The sequence below is a fragment of the Geotrypetes seraphini genome, chromosome 4 (genome assembly GCF_902459505.1).
Source record: "Geotrypetes seraphini chromosome 4, aGeoSer1.1, whole genome shotgun sequence".
In the NCBI taxonomy this organism is placed as follows: Eukaryota; Metazoa; Chordata; class Amphibia; order Gymnophiona; family Dermophiidae; genus Geotrypetes; species Geotrypetes seraphini.
This window is the reverse complement of record NC_047087.1, coordinates 298,049,932-298,072,230: the sequence shown is the minus strand read 5'-3', so window position 1 is coordinate 298,072,230 and position 22,299 is coordinate 298,049,932. Positions and strand designations below refer to the sequence as shown.

At 40.3% G+C, this 22,299-nt stretch overlaps 1 protein-coding gene across 3 annotated transcripts in view; it reads left to right on the top strand.

The window, feature by feature from the left end:
* The window catches only part of CFAP43 (cilia and flagella associated protein 43), a 387,888-nt gene that overhangs the window by 299,016 nt on the left and 66,573 nt on the right, over positions 1-22,299 (top strand). For all 3 annotated transcript variants that reach the window (XM_033942773.1, XM_033942772.1, XM_033942771.1), the window contains exons 28-29: positions 589-708; positions 14,286-14,393. In XM_033942773.1, the coding sequence (XP_033798664.1) occupies positions 589-708; positions 14,286-14,393 (228 nt within the window). The remainder of the gene's footprint in view (positions 1-588; positions 709-14,285; positions 14,394-22,299) is intronic.

Sequence of the window (22,299 nt, the reverse complement as noted above, 5' to 3'; positions counted from 1 at the left end):
GGACTTTTTAATCGCCAAAATGTCCAAGTGCCAATTTTCGAAACAGATATTTTAGACGGTTCGCAGCTCATTTTCCCTCCAGTATGTCTAAATCTTAAAGGAATCAACAAGCCACTGTTGTTCAGTATGACAAGTCATATACTGGTTTGTCTAATACAACTAACTTAAAGGACAAGCAAATATTGAATGCATCTACCCTTGGGGGTGCATCTATCATATGTATGGACCTTCAGGCAGCAATCGGGTATATAACCAGTTGCTTAATGCTTCGTCGGTCCAACCTTTATTAATTCAATGAATCACTCTCCTATTTATCTAAGTGCCATTTTTTTAGTGATGTATTTTTTTATATATATAAAACCTATCATTTTTTCAATGACAGACCATCACTTAGCTTATAGTGAGCCTGTGCTGTCTTCACCTCTCCCGACATGCATGTTTCAAAAAAGAAACCTTTCTTCAGGGTCGAGGGAAACTGACCAGATAATTGCTGGATGAATGAATGTATGGACCTCCCCCACTCACCCAGTGGTCACTGACACCCTCCCAACCCCACGAAAATATAACTAATACTTTTTTCCCTTTCAGGTATTGGATACTGAAATGAAAAAACTTCAGACTTCCATTATGGAAACAACACAGGCTTTTGATGACTTCTTAACCAGACTCTTTGATAGGAAAGTGAAATCAGAGATGGTCATCTATCAGGTTATAAACAGTTTTTATGCTTTTTTTTCAAAAGTTCTGCTTATTAAGTAGTGGTAAGGCTTTGTGGTTAGTGCATGGCAACTGTAGAACTTCTGTGTTAATTGTTGGGGGTGTTTCCAGCATTTTTGGAAGGGCTGCTGTGTAATTACATAGAAAAAATTTGCTCTCATGTACACCATAATGTGGCATTACGTTGGATTCTATCTCTGGTGGTATTCAAATCCAGGCTTAAAGCCCACTTTTTCGAAGCTGTGTTTTAAGTCCTAACCCTACCAACTGGTAAAGCACTATATTTTTTTGTCATTCCCTCTGTAATCCTCTATCCTCTCTACCTCTTTGTCCCTTTGTACGAAGCGTATTCAATAATTTATTTACTTCAATAGGAAAAAAAAAGTTTTCAAAAATATTTCATTTTATTTTTCAATATTTGCAAGTTCGGCACTCATGGCTTTGATTATTCACGGGGTTTTTTCCCCCCCTCTCGGACTTACTTTTTAAAAACTCTAAACTAAAACTAAACTAAACTAAAGCTTAGATTTATAGACCGCTCCATCACCAATAGGAGCTCAACTCAGTTAACAGTAAGAGAAAAAGAAGAATGGACTAGATTACAAAAAATATAGCTGATTTCCAAAATGTTTAGCAAACAGAAATGTCTTTAAAGCTTTCCGAAATGAAAAAAAAAGAGATTTAAAGCTTCTTAGAGGATTTGGCAAACTATTCCAAAGCTCTGTCAGTTTAAAAAAAAAAAAAGATTGACTGACTTTTCTGAAAGATTTAGATTTACCTTTAAAAGAAGGGAAAGAAAGTTTCAGTTGCATGGTGTGATCTGTATACATTCCAGACTAAAGGAATAAGAGTGATAAAGATACCAAATAAAAGATACCAAATAGGATCTTAAATGCAATGCAGATGCTCTTAAATTGAATTCTGAGATGAACTGGAAACCAATGTAATTCTTTGAGCAGTGGAGACGCATGGTCAAATTTACTCTAACCAAAAATGAGTCTAGCAGCAGTGTTTTGAATCAACTGGAGTCTTTGCAAGCTGATCTTAGGTAAACCCAAGTACATTGCATTGCTATAATCCAGACAAGCCAGAATAACTGATTGAACCAACACAGAAAAGTGATGATGATGAAAACACGCTCTTACTCTCCTTAAGATACGGAGGCTGAAAAAACATTTTTTTACAAGGGAATTGATTTTATTCTTAAATGTAAGTGAGGAATCAATAAGGACACCGAGTATCAATGAAGAGGATTAAATTTTCAGAGACTCACCCGAGTCCAAAATCACAGCGGAAGGAAGGCAATCTAATTGAGAGCCTAACCACAGAAGTTTTGTTTTTGCAACATTAAGTTTCATCTAGACCAGGGGTGTCCAACCTGCGGCACAAAGATTTCCTCACTTATTAGGGTTCAATCATCATCAAAAGTCCAAAAAAGGCAAAAAATTGCTCAATATATAAAACTGTTTCTTTCAATAACTGACAATTAGACCACCATTGTTTACTTATCCTTTATTGCAGTATACATTGCTTGTCCCAACAGTTATATACCCTGTATTCGTAAGGACGCCAAAAAACAGTGCTCCCTATTGGAACCCTTGAGAAAGCCTGTTTAGGCGAAACGGGTCCCGTCGGGCATATAACTGTTGGGGCAAGCAATGTATACTGCAATAAAGGATAAGCAAACAATGATGGACTAATTGTCAATTATTGAAAGAAACAGTTTTATATATTGAGCAATTTTTTGCCTTTTTTGGACTTTTGATGATGATTGAACCCTAATAAGTGAGGAAATCTTTGTGCTGTGGAGTTTTCCATTTACCTCACTTTCTGTCTTCAACCTTTTTCGTTTTAGTGTCCAACCTGCGGCCCAAGGGCCGCATGTGGCCCCGTGAAGTATTTTGTGTGGCCCCGGTCGAGGGCGATGCAGTGTTTTCCTCTGCTGGCCCTGGGTGTTTACCATCTTGCCAGCTCCCTCCTCTGTCTTGCTGCAGTGTTTACGTGTTTGTGCGGCCCCAGAAACATTTTTTTAAGCCATTGAGGCCCAGGGAAGCAAAAAGGTTGGACAACCCTGATCTAGACCATCGATGCCCAGGACTGGAGTTTAGTAATATTAGATGACAACTTACTTAGGGCCAACTCTGACCTACCCCCGGCTCCCTTTTGCCTCCCGGACTCCTCCACAACTTACTTTTTAAAGCCTGCGTCTAGTGGTGAAGCAGGGCAGGAGCGATCTTTGTATACTCCTGCCTTGTGTAGAGCCGCAAACAAAATGGCTGTTGTGAGTTTCTGGTGTAGTCTCTTGCATGTTTAATGTACAGCACCGCATACTTCTGGTAGTGCTATAGAAATAATAAATAGTAGTAGTAGTAGTAAAAAGTTATTAAATAACACTTCTGAAAACCAGATATTATTTTCTTTGCATGCAGGACTCAGCACAGATAAGTTTGCAACCCTTTCAACCTTCTTTGCTGAAGCCAAAAACTATTAATTTAGAATCTATTTGGGAAGCATTAGTCTCTATGAAAAAGTCTTTATTTGGACAAAATACATTATTGTACCAGCAATTTTCATCAGTAGCTGGTAAAACTGAGTTGGTAAAAATTTCATCAGTAGCTGGTAAAATTTTGAAAAATCTGTGTCTTTTAGATAAGACAATCCAGCAAATGGAAGAAAACTATCAGATAGTGTTAAAAAAATGAAGAAACATTTATGCAGGATTCTTTGAATCTCTGCAGGAAGGTAGAAGATTTAGAAAACAAGCAAAGGAAGTGTACATTAAGATTTATAAACTTTCATAAATCCTCTTTGTTTCAACCAGTTGAAATGTTGAAGAAATATTTTTTTGAGGTATTAAAAGTTCCTGAAGCAAATGTCAAAGAGTTATACTAGGCCTACTTGACTACTGTAACATCCTCTACCTCCCATGCCCTACAACCATAACAAAACAACTACAAACTATCCAAAACACAGCACTAAGACTCATCTACTCATTAAAGAAACATGATCACATTACAGAAGCATATCTCCAATCGCATTAGCTTCCAATCCCAGCAAGAATACAATTTAAATTCTACTGCCTACTATTTAAGACTTTATACGGAGACAGTCCAAACTACTTGAATAACCGCCTCATCCACAACACCACAACCAGACAAAACTCATACCCCATTCTCATACCCCCCAATTAAGGAGGTCAAATGGAAAAAACTATATGATGGCCTCCTGGCCACTCAAGCAGCCAAACTAGACAACCAAATCGCCAATCTACTGACGGCATCCCTCGACTACAAGACTTTTAGAAAAGAAATAAAGACTCTGAAAAAAGAAATAATACCGCAAGTCTCAAACTCCACCTCTCACTAAAGCCAACTACCCCAAACAATTAACCTTACCCATTCCTTACTCTCTTTGAAACTGACCAATTTTTTTTTTTTTTTGTAAGTTCTTGTTGTAATACATCCTGGATAATTCTTTTATAATCCGCCTTGAACTGCAAGATAATGGCAGAATAGAAATCCCTAATGTAATGTAATGTAATTTATTTAGTCAACTTTCTATACTGTTCTCCCAGGGGAGCTCAGAATGGTTTACATGAATTTATTCAGGTACTAAAGCATTTCCCACCTTTTAAAAAAGTATTGGGGATTGGTGAGGCGGCTGCAAATGTTTCCTTAGACTCCTTGAGTCCATTAGATGTTTTGGAAAATTCTATTGATCCAACAATTCAGACTGGGACTTTAATAGCAGACTTTGTATTTGAATCAGATAGAGACTGGATTCTGAAACTTCTATAGAAACAGAAATAATAAATTTATGGAAAAAAAACAATAAGAGACAGATTCTCTAAAGAGCACTTAATTGGTAAAATCCTCTTCATTGCTTCAATAATTGAAAGAAATTAAATTGGGCATAAGACCCAGGTTCTCTAAATAGTGCCATTTTTTTAGGCACCTATAGGTGCCCAAACTCAGTAAAAAACACAGTTGAAATGACATTTTTAACTGAGTTTCAAGTCACCTACTGGTGCTTAAAAATTGGTGCCAGAATCGCATCTCTGTAGGTGCTTCAGGCCGCCTAATGCTTCTGTAGGTGTGAATAACGCCAGAAGTAGCATTAGGTGACCTAAAGCCCTTATGGGGGTGCAATTCACATCATAGGGAAGTGTCAGAAATGTAAGTCAGGAAAATCCTGGCCTACATTTCTGGCACCTACCTTTGCTGGAAGCGCGATTCTGTACCTGGCATTGTCCCGTGATTAGCGGCTGCTTGTAAGGCTGCCACCAACAACGTGCTGGTTGCAGAGTCTGGGCCTTGGTACTTACCCGATTCTATAGAAGTTAGGCACCTATTGCATGGCCCTTAGCGGCACCTAACACCTAAGTGGGCGTTGAAAAGGATTCAGGTCCCAATTCCTGCCCCATACTTTCTCTGTCTCTGTCATATGTAAGTCAGGTACCTGGGGACACATCTTAAAGACCAGAAATCGTCTTCCAAAACATGTCCGTCTTTTATTATGAGTTTCACATATTTATACGAATCAGGTTTGTCAGCATGTGATGGCATGTGACGTAAATACAAACCATATATGGAAAGTCACATGAAACTTTAAACACATCAGCATTTTTCCTAGCTAGAGATTGAAGTCCAAAAGGTAAGAAAAAGCCTTGACCAGCAGAGCTTCTTAACTAAAGCTGTCTGTAAATACGGCTTAACAAAACAATTGAATTCACTTCACATTATCTCTGTTTAAACATTACCTGTCCTTGTACCATCTTCAAAGAAGGGAAAGATAAACAGGGCCTACCTTTGCATCTTTAAACAACATATGCCTAAGGACACTTACTAAAGTTCTGATACGTGTCCCTTCAAATCCCCTCTTACGTCATGTAAATGACGTCACAAATACACAGCATGAGCTGGAAGGGAGTGATACCTTAGGTATGTCTCTCAAGGAGGGGTCTTTTTAGGAGCTGTAATACGAATAACACAGTACATGAGCAGTCAAGACAAGAGTGCAAATAATAAGAGATTATGCATTCAACTAAAGTGCTGATCCCAAGAATTAGATAAATCAGAGTTACATTTGAACTCAGCAAAGAGGTCTGCTAATTTCTGAATGTCCATAGGAGGACCTATATTGTCAGAAAGAAAAGTACAACAGCATAAAATACTGAGGAGAATTTAACAAAATTCTCAGCTAGAATCATATCTAGGGCCATATGATTTTGAGAACCATCTGAGAAGTGGAGCCTAATTGATCAGTAATACTTTGCAAGGCGTCCCTAGAATAGTTCACAAAGCGTTGCTGATTATAATAATTTTAACTAATCCGATCAACATTCTTATTAATAGTAATAAAGGGAATAAGGGACTCAAACCCAGCCTTAACCTGAGCTCGGGCCTTAAATTCATCTGGGACCCCTCTTGGGACCCCTATAGCATCTATGTATACATGTGATCAGATTTATATCAAGACAAAAAAGAGAAAAAACCATGTGAATAGGAAGGATGCCTTTCAGAAAAATATGCAGGAGCATGGTAACCTTAACTAAAGTGCACTGGTCTATCCACTGGCTGGGTAGCTTAACAGGGAGCCAAAAGTCTCCATAAAGCCAGTAAATATCAAATCTGATGCAGCAACAATGGGGCATACCTATGAGCCAAGACAGAACAATAACCTGGGGGTAAATTACCTACAAAACTACTCTGTGTCAGATTAGAAACATGACATGTGTAATTGCCCTTATAGATGGTGACGGCAATATCAAGCTTTTGCTGTCCTGGCAACAAAGGGTATTTAGGACACTGCAGTGCACAAAGAGGATAGGTAAAATTAGAGGAGATACTGGTAAATAACCCAGAAAGGCATGGTTGGATACCAGGAGGGAGGTCCAGAGGTACGGTTCCTAGATGGGGTCTAGCTTGAGCACATATGTAACAATTACTCTTATTATGTTGATCAGCAGTGAATTTCATCCATTCTAACCAAAGGTTACGTTCTGAAAACCCTACCTCAACAGCCACAATATCTTCAAAAGTGGGATTGGCAATAGCCATCATGTCAGTAAGTTTATTGAATGTAGGGGCCAGTGGGTTAGCATTTTTTGAGGCCCCCATAAAATGGCGGGAGAAGATGAGTGGAGGTAGATAGATCCCGTAAGAAAACTGATGATAGCTAGACCCACCCTTAAACCACATGTTCATAATGTACATACCTTCATCAGTAGGTCTAGGGTTGTCAATAGTAAGAGAAAGCTTAATAATTTGTGCAGGAACACTTTTCCTATAACAGTGTCCAACCTTATGAAGGGTCATACAAGTAAGCAGTGATTTACCATTTTGGTCCACTGTTTTTCAGGGTATTTTCTAGTTTATAAGCCCAGTCAGTATCAATATTCCACCCTACCACTCCCCAGAATGCACACTTAACCCCCCAACGTGAGTCAGTAACATATATATATATGTCCTTAGTTTTAGGAATTTCTGAGGACCAATGGCACAGCCTTTGGATATCAATTGATGAACAGTCCACAATGTCACAATACTCAAAGGAGAAGGTGGCAACTTGCACACTGCTGGAATTATACCAAAGGGTAGCATACTATCAGTCTTTTCTGGATTCCAATTGAAGGACAGCCTTTGCGAGGGAGTAGTCCAGCTTGACGTCTTAGTCGCAAAGAGGTGTCGGGGGTGCTGTTTACAGCAGGAGTGTCATTTACAGATGGGTATGGGCAGAAAGTGTCGTGGACCCAGAACACATCATCCCTGTAGACCCAGTTAGAAATGATCCATACAGGGAGAAAAACTAGCAGCAGCGGTGCCAGTAAGAGAATGATAAAGTTGGTAGAATGCTGCAATGAGATCATTATGTTGTTCCACTGGAGGAGGTGAAATCTGCACAGGGAAGACTTGCTTCTGGGGTTTTAGGTTAACCCTCTTCAAGCGACTTGCGTGGATCCAAACAGGAAACTCCTCAGTGAGTGCAGCGGGCCTGGTCACAGCGATCACAGTAGTGGGAAGGCCAAAGGGGAAATCCGTCTGCTTCCGATCCTTGGAAAGCTGCTGGACAATCACCAGGCTGGAAAAAATGGGTAGGAATCTGTGGAGAGAAAGGAGAAGTGCAAGACACGTTTCTTTGAACAAGCCCTAATATTTCAATTAGCTTTTAGACGTATTCCTCCTGTATCAAGGGAAAATCTACCCATGGGGCAGGGAAAGGTCATCCCGTGAGAATCTCAAAGGGAGAGCAGCCAGATGTCTGTGCATACAGAAAGAGATACTTGAAAAGAGATGCTTGGAAAGCATTCCAAATATCATTAGCAGCTGTACTCCAATGTGATCCAAATAAGAGATAGAAAACAAGAGAAACCATGTTGCCTGTACTGAATGTGGCAACATGTAACAATACCAATTCATGTACTTAGCATAGCTATTGCAAAAGAGAGACAATACTCAGTTACTTAAGGTTCTTAATTGAACAATCCAAAAGGATATGTGTTTGTGTGCTGCATATAACTACTATGCACCTCAGAGAGACCACACTGATGTACTGAATGTATTCAGAAATGTATACTGAATGGATCATATGTAGGGAACACCACGAAATAAATGCTGTATAAAGTAAAACTTTTTCTTATAACCCCTAACTAAACTATATTCAGAATATAAAAGCTATAAGTAAAAGAACATTGCGCAGTTAGGCTAGTAAGAAGTGGAAAAAGAGCTCTAGAAATGGCCAATATTATGTATCCTGGGGTACCCACTAAACTAAAACAAGTAGACATGACACAGACAAAACATAAAGTTTTAAGCGTGGAGCTATTTCTTCATCTGTCAAGTGTGCAGGGCTGAATTTAACTCTGCAAATAAACACATTGATATAAAAAAACCAAAACAACAAATAATGTATATCATAACCATCTCATATTTGGAAAAAGGCATAAAGCTAATGTCTCTTTGGAGCGTCTCTATCTCTGCAGTGATAAAGAGGACCCGTGGAAAACATTAGAAATATCTGTGCCAAAACGGATCTGGGATGGCTATGTATAAATCCAGACAAAACCATTTTAAATTAGCAACATCCTAATTTCAGCTAAAACAATAGAAAGGAATTGTATTTTCCAATTTATTTTCAATTCACAACCATGCCAGCTGTAATTATCGAACTATATATATATGTATCAAGGAGCAAAAGGTCAAGAATGAAAATATCACTAGCAAGAAGTTAAAATGTCGAGCGAGCACTACGATAACCAATACCATGATATTGGGCAATGAATAAGGGAGAGCTAGCAGCTGGTATCCAGGGTTCCCCCTCTTTGCACCAAAGTCCGTCTAAAAGGGCGGCTTTGGGCACCTGCCAAACGCCAGGCATCAAATTCAGAGGAGGGGGTGGTAACAAAGGACTGAAGCTGTGAAAAAAGAGAGGAAGAGAATCCTGTTCACCCTTGAGACCCAGAAGCCTATTTAAAAGAAGGGCTTGGACATCGTGAAAAGTGTGAAGGGTAATGAGGTGACCAAGGGTCAAAGAAGTAACCATCTCTACCACAATAGCACAAGCAGCCAGGGCTTTCTTGAACAGGAGTGACTATAAAAAAAGGCAACAGAGCGTAATTTACCGCCATGTTCTCCCTTCATGGTGTTACAATAGTCCCAAACAGATAAAACATGTGGGCATAAGCAGGAAAACCCAAACTTGAGCTAGAAACCAAAGCACATTTTAAATGTCCAACATTTCATAAGTCCATCTGATAAGAGCAGTCATTTCAGAAACCAGGGTCTGTCTCAAAATCTGGTCATAGAAGGAACAAGCAGAGATCCATTGGCGGCAGTGACCAAACATAGCAAGAAAAGTAAGCATGTCTTTCTTGGTAGCTGGGCGGGGCAGACCCAGAATAGCAGCAGTGCAGAAAGTGCAGATTTTCCTCTGACCATGAGACAGGACAAAACCCAGGTATTTCACTTCAGATGTACACCAGTGCAGTTTATTTCATGACACCTTGTGACCACACACAGACAACCATTATAAAAGGTACAAACTATCAGCCTGACAGGTCTCTAGAATTATGGAACACAAAAAATTGTACAAAATGAGAATAGGACCATGAGGGGCAGTGCATGACTTGTAGAATAGCCCGAAGGACATTCCACACTAGGTATACTGTTGCTTAAAGGTGAAGGCAAAAAAAAGAGCTGAAAAGCCTCACCAAAGGGACTAAAATAAAACATTCTTTAGGACAATGACAGAAAAAATCATTGGCTGCCGGTGGAATGGTGGAAGAAACATAAGTGCAATGAGAATTACCAAAACATTAACAGCCCGAAAATCTAGGACGAAACAGGGAATGCCATCAGCTTTGGCAACAAGATGGGCGTATTATAAGAAGAGATGGTGGTTTTGATAATGCCGGAGAAAAGTCAAGAGACAAGCAGTGGAATCTCACCTTACTGCTTTATAAAACCAAGAATGAGTAACTTCAAAGAAGCACTATAGGGGGTCAGTGGAAGCCCAAACAGAGAAGTCTGGGGGAAGGGACAAAAACATTCATGCACAGACCCTGATAATGAAAGCAAAGAACAGATTAGCTTTGCTCTGCACAAGAAAGAAAACCTCTAAAACGGAATTTAAGAAATAGTGCTTGTGTACAAACTACAAGGGAAAGATCTTAGACTGATTCAAACAGCGCTTTCAATTCATTCCACATAACAGCATGTCCTACCTCAGTAGTAAACATTGGTGACACAGAAAGATGGGAGCTGAAGGAAAAATGTCATACACACACACAGCCGTACAAGTCTCATTTGTCTAGGAGTAAGTGCCTTTATGACTCATTACAAAACCCAATATAACAATGCAAAAATATTCGCTTATCTTACCTTATAAGCGAGGTACAGTAATAAGAGACAATAAAATCTTATACTCTATAAAAGTTTTAACCTTACAAATGACAGAGTGGGCAGGGGGGTTCTATAAATAATTTCATTCTTCCCGAAAGAATGGCAGCTGCTTATATATATGAGGGGTGCTTACCGAAAGTACCCCGAGATTTTTCCCAAAAAAACTCCATAATAGAACCCAAAGCTTGAACTTAAAATAAAGGGTGGGTACAGGTCACCACTACCCAGTGAGTATTAAAGAACAGAAAAAATTCAGAAATACTCACAAAATACCGGTGATATCATCTGCCCATCGCGGACAAGCCCCCAACTGAAAAGGATTCAGGTCCCAATTCCTGCCCCATACTTTCTCTGTCTCTGTCATATGTAAGTCAGGTACCTGGGGACACATCTTAAAGACCAGAAATCGTCTTCCAAAACATGTCCGTCTTTTATTATGAGTTTCACATATTTATACGAATCAGGTTTGTCAGCATGTGATGGCATGTGACGTAAATACAAACCATATATGGAAAGTCACATGAAACTTTAAACACATCAGCATTTTTCCTAGCTAGAGATTGAAGTCCAAAAGGTAAGAAAAAGCCTTGACCAGCAGAGCTTCTTAACTAAAGCTGTCTGTAAATACGGCTTAACAAAACAATTGAATTCACTTCACATTATCTCTGTTTAAACATTACCTGTCCTTGTACCATCTTCAAAGAAGGGAAAGATAAACAGGGCCTACCTTTGCATCTTTAAACAACATATGCCTAAGGACACTTACTAAAGTTCTGATACGTGTCCCTTCAGGCGTTTTTATGGGCAGAGCATGACTTAGTTGATGCTAAGCGCGATTCTCCAAAAATGTAGGTGCCTAAAATGTAGGCCTACATTTCCGGCACCTAAGTTTTTACATAGCTCCTGGCCAAGCTCCACTGGCTTCCAATAATCACCAGGGTCCACTATAAATGCTCCTGTTTAGCTTTCAAAATCCTACATGGTATCCTCCCTCCCTTTATCCCTCTTTCTTGGAATTCCTCAAACCCTAATACCACCAGATCCTCCCACAAATTAAAACTATCCTTCCCCTCGCTAAAAGGCATTTCCCCACACAGGAAAGCTAGGGACCTCCCTCCACTTCAAAATCACTGAGCTCTGGAACAACCTTAACTCCCCTCTTTGGAACTTGAGCTCTCTCCAAGTTTTCCGCAAACATCTGAAAACCTGGCTTTTCTCAAAAAATGTAAGTCTCCCTCCAACTTAGGAATCAAGGAAACTCTTATATCTTGGCATCCCAAGTCCTCTAAATTTTCTTCACACTTCTACCTCTAACCCTCTGTTGTAGTTCCTTCCTATTTCTCCTATTGTAAACCGCGTCGAGCTCTACGAACATGGAGATGATGCGGTATACAAACCTAAGGATTAGATTAGATTAGATTAGGTGCCACTAAGCGTGATTCTGTAAATGACACCATTTTTCTAGGCACTGGCTGATTTAAGCACCATTTACAGAATCTGGGCCTAAATGTCTTCCCAGATGTGGCAAAAAATTACACAAAAGAGAAGGAAACCGCGTCTTTTGATGAGACCTGGTGTTTTGCAGATTGGAGTACAATTTTGGTTAAATTATCCATGCAAATATGTTATTAGCAATTCTATAATGGCATCTGGACACCTAGATTCCATTATTGAATAGTAGCGTAAGTCGGCATCTATGCTTCCTACATTTAGGCATCCTCATGCCACACCAGTAACAGGTGTAAATACACACACTTAAATGCAGCACTTTAGCAAGTAACAGTATTGTATAAGATACACACCTAAATGTTTGCCATGTCCATGTCCCACCCAGATGCTAAGTGAGCAGTGTGATAAAGTTATAAAATACTGCTGAGTGCTGAGCTAATAACTGTAACAGCCACATGCAGAAGTACTAATATTTTTTTTGCTTTTATTTTTCTCCATTGTTTAACATTAAATCATTCAGAACATATAAATTGGATAGGGAATACAAAGGAAAATGAAATTCAGTAATATCCACTAAACAAGGAAATAGAGAAGAGAATCATATAATCAAAAGATCCTAAGACACCCTTCCCTTCTGATAAGTAAAAATGTACTTTGGCTTCCACTGGCTGCTTCCCACTTCCTTGGGAAAGCTTCTTGAGTAATTTTCAAGATCTTTCCAAAATAATTTAAATATTAGATTTCTTACATAAATATTACAGAATATTAATTTGTTATGAAATGTTATACTTAAAGCATATATGAGAGTTAATCAAGTGTGTATCTTTAGGTTCATATGAGTTTAACTGCTACACTTGTTGTAACATGCAAAAATGAATAAAGAATTTAAAAACAAAAATGAATATCAAGTATCAAAAAACAAACAAACAAAAAAAAAATACTTTTTCAAAGTATCTCTAGAAATCTCATAGGGCACGCTAGGAAAATTAACAAATCTCAGATTAAATAGTCACAATCTATTTTCCATTTATTCCATTTTACGATGGGTATTGATCGATCTTGTACCATTGACCCAGCTAGATTTTGTTGCTGGTTCCAAACTTTGCAGCCTTTGTGATAATGAGGCAACCGTTTCTTCTTGCTGGCTTACATTTGTGTTGGATTTTGTAGAAAAATGTTCCAATTTCATCAGAACGCTTAGAGCTCCTTTTACAAAGGCGCGCTAGGGCCTTAACGCGCGAAATAGCGCAAGCTAAAATGCCACGTGGGCTAGCCGCTACCGCCTCTTTTTGAGCAGGCGGTAGATTTTTGGCTAGCGCGTGCTAATCCAGTGCGTGTGGTAAAACCCATAGCGCACCTTCGTAAAAGGAGCCCTTAATAGAAGCCTCCAATCTAATCAATTCAGACCACAGCACATCTAAAGTAATAGGGGTTTAGCTAGTCGGGGTGGGTAGCTCTTACCACACTGGGTACCCCAATAGATAGTGGGACATCTGGCAATAACACCAACCTGAAAATCTTCATTAGTGTATCCACTAGTCAATTCCCCAACAATTACAACAGTTCCAATCTTGACGCTTGAGCATAGGAATAAAAACTTAACCCACTCTTATTCTAAGTGGCAGCAGACAGGTCTGCTCATTGACACTCAGCTGTTTGCCCTGTGCCAACTCTGATCTGGAACCCAGCAGGGGTGAAGTGCTTCGGGCTATTGGGCTTAACAAAGTCCCAAGGAGCTGCTAAGCCAAGACCTCCTCATTCAACAGCTCAAAAAACGCTGCTTCCCTGACACCATGGGAACAATGAAAGTTGTAATCAACTGTTATTTAGTCTCCAGCATGGCAGGAGACTCAGAGAGATAGCTTCTAACCCTGTGTTTTTGTTTTCGAGCCATAATTACAAACTAAAAAGGCAGCTTCAAAGGCAAAAAAACCCCACCAATCCAAAAGGTCAAACAGGCTTGGAGAATTGCTGAACACGTTGGTTCAAGTAGATGCCATCTTGTATCTCCCAGTACTAGTATTCTATAATTTATACATGCACTCAGAATGTAAAGGTAGGCGGCAAGTTATAGAATGAAGGGGATAGTCCACAAATTTGAACTCAGCTTATAAAAAATTGCACAGAAGAAAAATTTTTGCACACATATCCAGTCAAAAATTTGAAGGAACGTTGGACCTAAAGAGCAATGTAACTAATCTATTTATGATTTTCTCACAGGAGGAGATGAAGATTAACAGTCTTGCATACTCAATACTCATTGATGAAGAATTAAACACAAGGGAAGCACAGCTCAATAATGTCCTTGAAATGAAGCGAAAACTGAAAGTAAGAATTCAGACTCTGTGAGAGAGCTTTTCTCATACTAATTTAGTTTATATTACAATAATGATGTATTCAATGACATAACATATCTTTATCCCAGGACAAGCAGGCAGCATGTTCTCACGAATGGGTAATGTCACAGTCGGAGCCCAGGTACGGAAAACTTTAAAAGTGCATCACCACTTTAAATCTTTAGAAAGTTCGCGATAGCCCGAACTGTGCATGCGTGAGTGCCTTCCCACCCGACGTAGGGCGCGCGGTCCTTCAGTTTTCTAGTTTCCGCGGAGCTAAGAAGTCGCTCATTAAGGGCTCTTAGTTTTTTTTTGCTGCCTTCCCACTCTCGCGGTTTTCTTTTTTGACATTTCAGTCATTTTTTTATTTCTTTTTACTTTATTGTTTCTTTTTTGGTTAAAAAAATTTTTTTTAACTTTTTTTCTTGCGCGGGTTTGGCCCTCTGGGGCCTATTCCGCTTCTACAGCCTTGTCCTTCGATTTAGCTGAGGTGGTTTTTCCCTCAATGTCCCAACCTCAAACGGGGTTTAAAAAGTGCGGTCACTGTGCTCGCCCTATTTCCATCACAGACCCGCATTGCTGGTGTCTTCAGTGTCTGGGGACGGAGCACAGGGCTGAAGCTTGCACACATTGTTCTTCACTTCAAAAGCAAATGTTAAAAAAACTGTCAAATTCAACAATGTATTCTTTTTGGTGCCGCAATGGCGAGTGAGTTGACACCAGCCCTGACATCGGGACCCGTATGGAAGTCGACACCGCAAGCTTCAACGTCACTGTAATCCTCTTTGATGTCGATATCAGTGGGTAAGCCGGATAAGAAGCCTTCTCCCACCCCTTCGGGCCCTCAGGTCTCTGCTGCAGTGAGCCAAGTCCTGCCAACCTCGAGGCGCCCTAAGAAACTCTTGGCTCCAAATGAGGTGAGTGCCTCGTCATCGGCCTCCTCATCTCTGGAGCGCAGAGCGGCACCAACGGTATCAGCAAAAAGCCAGCGATACCGGTGCACTCGCTGAAACAGCAAATTAGAGAATTGCTGCCCCAAACGTAATCGGGGGTTCAGGGGTGCCGCGGGGCAGGAGGGCTTGGGCTCCCTCTTGCCCCGATGTTGTCGGGGGGGGGGGGGGGGGGGAGTCGCAGTTTGACGGGGCAGGAGGGCTTGGGCTCCTTCCTGCCTGGATCGTTCTAGAGACGGGTGGATTCTGTAACCAGTGTTGTTTTTGACAGACACCGGTTACAGAATCCAGCTTTTAGGCGAAGGACTGGCTCCTTCGCCTAAAAGCCCTTGTTTTGGACGTTTGGGGCTTAGGCTTTTTTTAGGTTGATGATATGGTGTAAGTTTAGACGTAGTGGTGGTCTGGGCATTTAAACAGCTGAATGTAGAGGCAGGCCATTATTTTGGACTTTTTTTTTTTTTTATAATTCTTTATTCATTTTTTCATCTTTCAACAAGTGTACAATACACATATCAACAATTAACAAATCACTTGAAAATCTTATCAGCAATGTACGTTTTTTTTTTGATAATGGACATTTTCCCTGCTTCTACTTTCAACGTTTCAGCCCTTAGGCCAAAAGGGGACTTAGACTTTTTTTGATTATGCCCCCCTCCACGTCAGAATGCTTTTCTAGTGTAAGATGTTTATCTAAAGTTACTCCTAGTATTTTTAGAGATTGTTCAATATTATAATTCATCCCATTTACCTGTATCATAGTAGCCTTGATTTTATCATTAGGGGCTGCTAAAAAAAATTTGGTCTTTTCTTTATTTAATTTTAATCTATAAGCAGACATCCAGAGTTCCACCTGATTGAAGATGATTGATAGAGAGTTTATAAGCTCAGATGTAAGGGAGCTAAACGGGATAACAATAGTTATGTCGTCTGCATAAATGAAGAATTTAAGCTTTAAACTCTGCAAAAGGTTACCCAATGAAACAAGATAGATGTTAAACAGGGTAGGGGACAGAGGGGAGCCCTGAGGCACTCCTCACATGTTGGCCCAGCCATAAGAAAATTTATCATCCTTTAACACCTTGTAAGATCTTTTTCCCAGGAATCCTTGGAACCAATTCAGGACATTGCCTGAGATTCCGATGGATTCTAAACAGTACAAAAGGATAGAATGATCCACCAAATCAAATGCAAGGTCAAGTTGCAGAATCATAGCACTTGAACCTAAGCTAAAAAAGTGAGTGCAAGTGATCAATCAGTGAAGCTATGTCTGTTTCCATGCTGTAGCCTGCCTGAAAACCAGATTGGTTGTCATGAAGAATATTGTATTTCTCCAGATTGTCACCAACCCTCCGTAGTGTAGGGCTGCCGGGTGACAAACACAGGGATTCTGGCGTGTCCCCTACAACCAGGGGTACCTTCAGGACTTTTTCAGGTGGCCCTAGGCAATTGCCTGGGCCTAAGAGATGCAAGGTAAGTAACAAGGTTTCACCATATCACCAGCCAACACAAGTTCTTTAGGAAAGAATAAGTTGTTTATTCTGACCCACAGGTCAAAAGTATGCAACAGAAAACAAACATCACTTTTGCAGGTCATTCACCAAAAATAGTAGATTTGCAAAAATAAAGCTTTACTGCAAATTCAAAATAAATCAAAACTCCTTAGGCAAACATAGCCACCGCAAACTCTGGTAACAGTTCAGCTTTTCTCTCAGCTCCCACATGCAGGCAAAATCACACAGCTGAGACAGATAATCTAATTAGCTTCAAGAACGGGAGTCACAGCAGGATTTCTAAAGTTCCAAAAACCAAACTTAACTATGTCAGTTTGAGCTTCAGGTTCATAAACTTGCTTTTAAATCCATTCCTCAGTTTGAAGCAAGTATTATTCTTACTCTCAAAATACTTATAAAGTTCAAACATATCCTAACTTCTGCAGGCATAGTTTGCACAGCAGAAACAAACCAAACATCAGCAAAAGAAAGAAAGAAACACAAACCACTAATGGTTTCTCAGTTGCTGCATTCTTTCATGCAACTTCCATACCTTCCGTCTGGCTTTCTAACATAGGGCCAGCCAGTTCTATCTCCATGCCTTCCACACGATCTAGAACCTGGTAGTTTGAAGTAGGCAGGATTTCCTCCAAATCCTGCATGGGATAATCCAGCACGTTTTCCTCCCCTGCTCTGTTCCACAGCTCTTCACCTGCCTTGAGCTGTGGGAGTGACTCGCCCTGGTCACTCGCTCCTCCTCCCCCTCCTTGACTCAACCTGCTTTTAAACAGATCAGAGCCAATCCCCTTCAGCCTGTAGCGGGGGATGGGTTTTGGCTCTACAGCAGTTTTTCTCTGCCTAGGTTTTTCTACTGCAGCTACCTTCCTCGTGGCTTCTCTAGCTGCTCTAGAGACAGGAGGCTGATGTTGCCAATCTGCCTGCCTCTGTTCCAGTTCACTATCTCTTTGGTTATGGGGGCAAGGGAGGTCAGCCTCAAGGTGAGTGCCAGAATCGATCTGGTCTGCTCTTCTGCATCCGATCCTATCAGGGACCGGACTAGTGCTGGTGCTGGGTTTGTCACAAGATAGATAGTAAGTTCAGCGTTTACTAACCCTTCCAGTATTTTGGTGGCGATAGGGATACTGGCGATAGGTCTAAAATTGGATGCTATATCAGAGGGTTCTTTAGCATTTTTTATGATTGGTGTGATCATATGACCTGTTCTACTGGGAATTTTCCTAAGGATAATAGCAAATTATTCCAAGTTAGCAACTTGGCCTTGAAGGTAACTGGAGCACTCCTCATGACATTTGGCGGACAGGTGTCCAGTCTACAATAAGATTTAACATATTTATTGTACAATTTGTTAAATAATTGCCAATCAGTAACAGTAAACTTGGTTCTAGGAGCATCGGAGTCCTGCAGAATAGAATAACACCAATAGGGCTTTGCAGGCTCAGTTAGTGAAGATCTCAATTTTTGGTTAAGGAATCAGTGTCAGTTAGTGAATATCTAAATTTTTGGTTAAGGAATCGATGTCACAAACATCTCGACACCGATCGTCTTCTCATACATCTCCCGAGACGGTGTCAGTAAAGTCGGGTAAGGCTTTACAGAAGCTTAAGAATCTTGACTCCTCAACATCCAGTACTCAGCACCGGATTCTATCAACTCGTGATCCTGATCTCTGGGGAGATTCTGAAGAACCTCTACTTTTTGACGATGAGGATATCTCTTCAGAAGAAGATTCTAATCCCCCTTCTTCGTGGTGGACAACATCAAAGGCCGCAGATAGATTAAATTGTAGTAGGATAGCAAACTTATTACAACATTGAAGTTGTTGAACCTTTGAGATTAATGAGGCCAGTAGGGATTCGGTGCTGAAATTAGGTCTGAAGCCATATTGGCAAGATAATACAATGGAGAATCTCTCTAAGTAAGATGAGAGCTGAGTGGATATAATAGCCTCAAGCATTTCGGTCAGGAGAGAAATATTTGCTATAGGATGATAGCTAGAAGGGGAGGATAGGTCTAGATCAGCTTTTTTCAGTAAGGGAGTCAGGGTAATGTGTCCCATTTCTTCGGAAAATAGGCCTGATAGTAAGGCAGAGTTGATAAGTCTGGTGAGAGATGAAATTTTTTCGTATAGGTAAGAAGGGCACATTTGCAGGATCTTAATTTGTGGCACAGTTTAGAGACCCGGGCTTCGGATACATGATTAAAGACTGTTCAGGATCTGTCTACTGGGATAGGTTTAGTGTTGCTGGGCACCAGAGAATTGTAAGTGACTACTGATTGAAAAGAGCTTCTTATAGTAGCAACCTTTTCGTTGAAGAATTTTGCTAGGTCGTCCGCTGCTGGAGAGGAGGGGAGAATAGAGGAGTCATTTTTAGAGGTTAAGGAGCGCCAGATGTTTTTTTTTCCCCAATTCTTTATTCATTTTTTCATCTTACATCAAGTGTACAATATTACATCAATTGAATCATACACATCACTTGAAAATCTTTCTATTATCATCTTAAATATATAAATTAACCCCCTCCCCCACCCATCCTTTCCACAAATATTGTAATCAAAAATATCATACAGGTGTTATATTCATAAATATTGATTAAACCTATAAACTATATATCACCCTCCCCTCCCATTATTATAATTATACTTTCAGTGTAAAAAGGTGTCCCAGGAGCGCCAGATGTTGAACAATGTACTGCTCTGGTTATTGGATCTAGTGATTTTATCACCGTAGAAATTCTTCCTTACTTTTTTTATAGAACTTAATACTGTCCCTCCAAGACTGTCTATCTGCGGGGGATTTAGATTTTTTCCATTTACGCTCCAGTACTCGGCATTTCTGCTTCAGTTCTCTGTGGTATGGAAGATACCAAGGGGCCTTACGGGAGTAGGAGACCATTTTAGTAGATTGAGGAGCGAGAGAGCAGTAGGTAGTCTCAGAGAGGTTTACCCAGTTGTGCCAGTTGGTTTCTGGAGCATCAGGTTCAGGACAAAAGGAAAACTGGTTGAGAAATTGGGTCCAGAACTGTTCACTCTTAATTTTTTTGCGGAAGGTAATAGATTTTGTGGCATGGGGTTAAACCCCAAGGTGAGACATGAAAATGGGGAGACAGAAAGTACCTAAATAATGGTTGGACCAAGGGACATGTTCCCAACGAGCACCTTCGGCTAGAGTTTTTAGTCCGTAAGGTCAAGGAAACTAATGATGTCTAGAGTATGTATGCAAGAGGGAACCCAACCCATGGGAACGAATCTGCTTGCTGTAGGTAAAAGTGCACCCATATGGGCTGAACGGGCATATTTTTAGCTGTATATCAGGGTAAGCAGTTGTATAAAAGCTCACATCTGTGGGAAAGCACAGTTTATCCATGGAAATTCTTTTTAAATTATACTAGAGGAGGCACTGAGGAAGGAAATGCAGATAGGCATATGTGTTGTGCCTTTTTCAAAAAAGCAAGATATGTACCTATGTGTCTTTACAAAATAACTTACCTGAGTGCTTGCAGAAAAGTTACAGCTACTCTGATGTAAGAGTGAGTGTGTGCATGTATTTACTAATCAGAATATGTATATTTTAGAAATACTCACCTAAATGCAAATCCCACCCCTGCCTCACCCATTTTTCATTCCTGGGAAAATTTAAATGTTTGGCGATAGCTTTATAAGGAACCACCTAGTTCCTAGTTATAGGGAGTATGTACCTAGTTATAGGTAAAATGCACATACGTACATGCCTCTCCAATACTTTACCAAACCTCCAAAATATCCAGCGTTCCCCTCCGTAGAATTACAAATTGTTAAACATACTCTCATATATTTCAAATGTAACAAAATGTGGCCTCAGGTACACCTCCTCCACCCTTAGTAGTGTTCAATATCGGTGGTGTTTTCATTCCTCATTGGCTCACATTCTTTTTTTGCAATTATTTAAGTAAATTTTTTTAAACTTTTTAACTTTTTTATCCACCGTGCTCTTTTTAGAAGTTTCCTTGAGATTATTCTATTTAAAAATGTTCAAATAAGTTATATACTTAGCTTATCATGCTACTGGGTTACATGATCCGACATGTTTCGCAACAGTTTGCTTTATCAAGGATCCCCCTGTAAAATATTAAAAAGAGTTTTCAATGCTTTATATCATACTAAACAAACTCAACCCAAACTCCTAATACCTTCCTCCATATCACACTAACCCCCGTCAGTGCTTACCAGAGCCACTGTGTCCACCATCTTACTCAAAGTTTTTTGCAAGATGGAGGCAGCTCACTTAAGAGATCCTTTTATAGTACTTCCTCCAGTGACTAATGCCCCTCCCCCATAGAGGAACTAGATCAATGTGACCCATTCGACCTCAGAATTTAGGCCGTTTGGAGCCACCCTACCCAATCGGTGAATCCAACCCTGCTCTTTAAAGTTTAAAACTTGTTCCATATTACCTTCCATCCCCCCCCCCAATGATTCAATCACATGCCATTTCATATCGTCAACTGTGTGCTCCTTATGTGTCCAATGGTGTACCAATGGTGCTTGCTCATTCTGGGTAACTATACGAGATTTATGCTCGTTCAATCTGGTTTTCACTGTCCTACTAGTGCATCCTACATATATCAAAAAACAGGGGCAAACAATTGCATATATTACTCCTATAGTATTGCAGTTGGTGTTACTTTTTGCCTTGATGGTATATCCCTTATTGGGAACTACCCAAGTGCTACCCTCTAGAGTTTTATTGCACCATTGACATCGGCCACAGCCGGTGTATAGGTAAGTATCTTCCCCCCTATTACTACTCTTATTGAGATGTAGCCTTTGACCTATTGTCTTACTCCTGGTGTAAGTTACCATCGGAAATTGTTTCAGAGAGGGGTATAGATCCAGGACATAGTAACATAGTAGATGACAGCAGATAAAGACCCGAATGGTCCATCCAGTCTGCCCAACCTGATTCAATTTAAATTTTTAAATTTTTTTCTTAGCTATTTCTGGGCAAGAATCCAAAGCTCTACCTAGTACTGTGCTTGGGTTCCAACTGCCGAAATCTCCGTTAAAACCTACTCCAGCCTATCTACACCCTCCCAGCCACTGAAGCCCTCCCCAGCCCATCCCCCACCAAACGGCCATTCACAGACACAGACCGTGCAAGTCTGCCCAACATTGGCTTTAGTTCAATATTTAATATTATTTTCTGATTCTAGATCCTCTGTGTTCATCCCACGCTTCTTTGAACTAGGCTTCAAAAGCAAACTAGATGCATATCTCCTTGAGAGAGGCATATAAAGTATGGTTGGCTATAAAATAAACCAGGTGTATACCTGGCAGGGCCTCCGCGTGTGCGGATCGCCGGACTTGATGGACCGAAGGTCTGATCCGGAGATGGCGCTTCTTATGTTCTTATGTTCTTATGAACTCAGTCAGTTTTACTCTCCACCACCTCTCTCGGGAG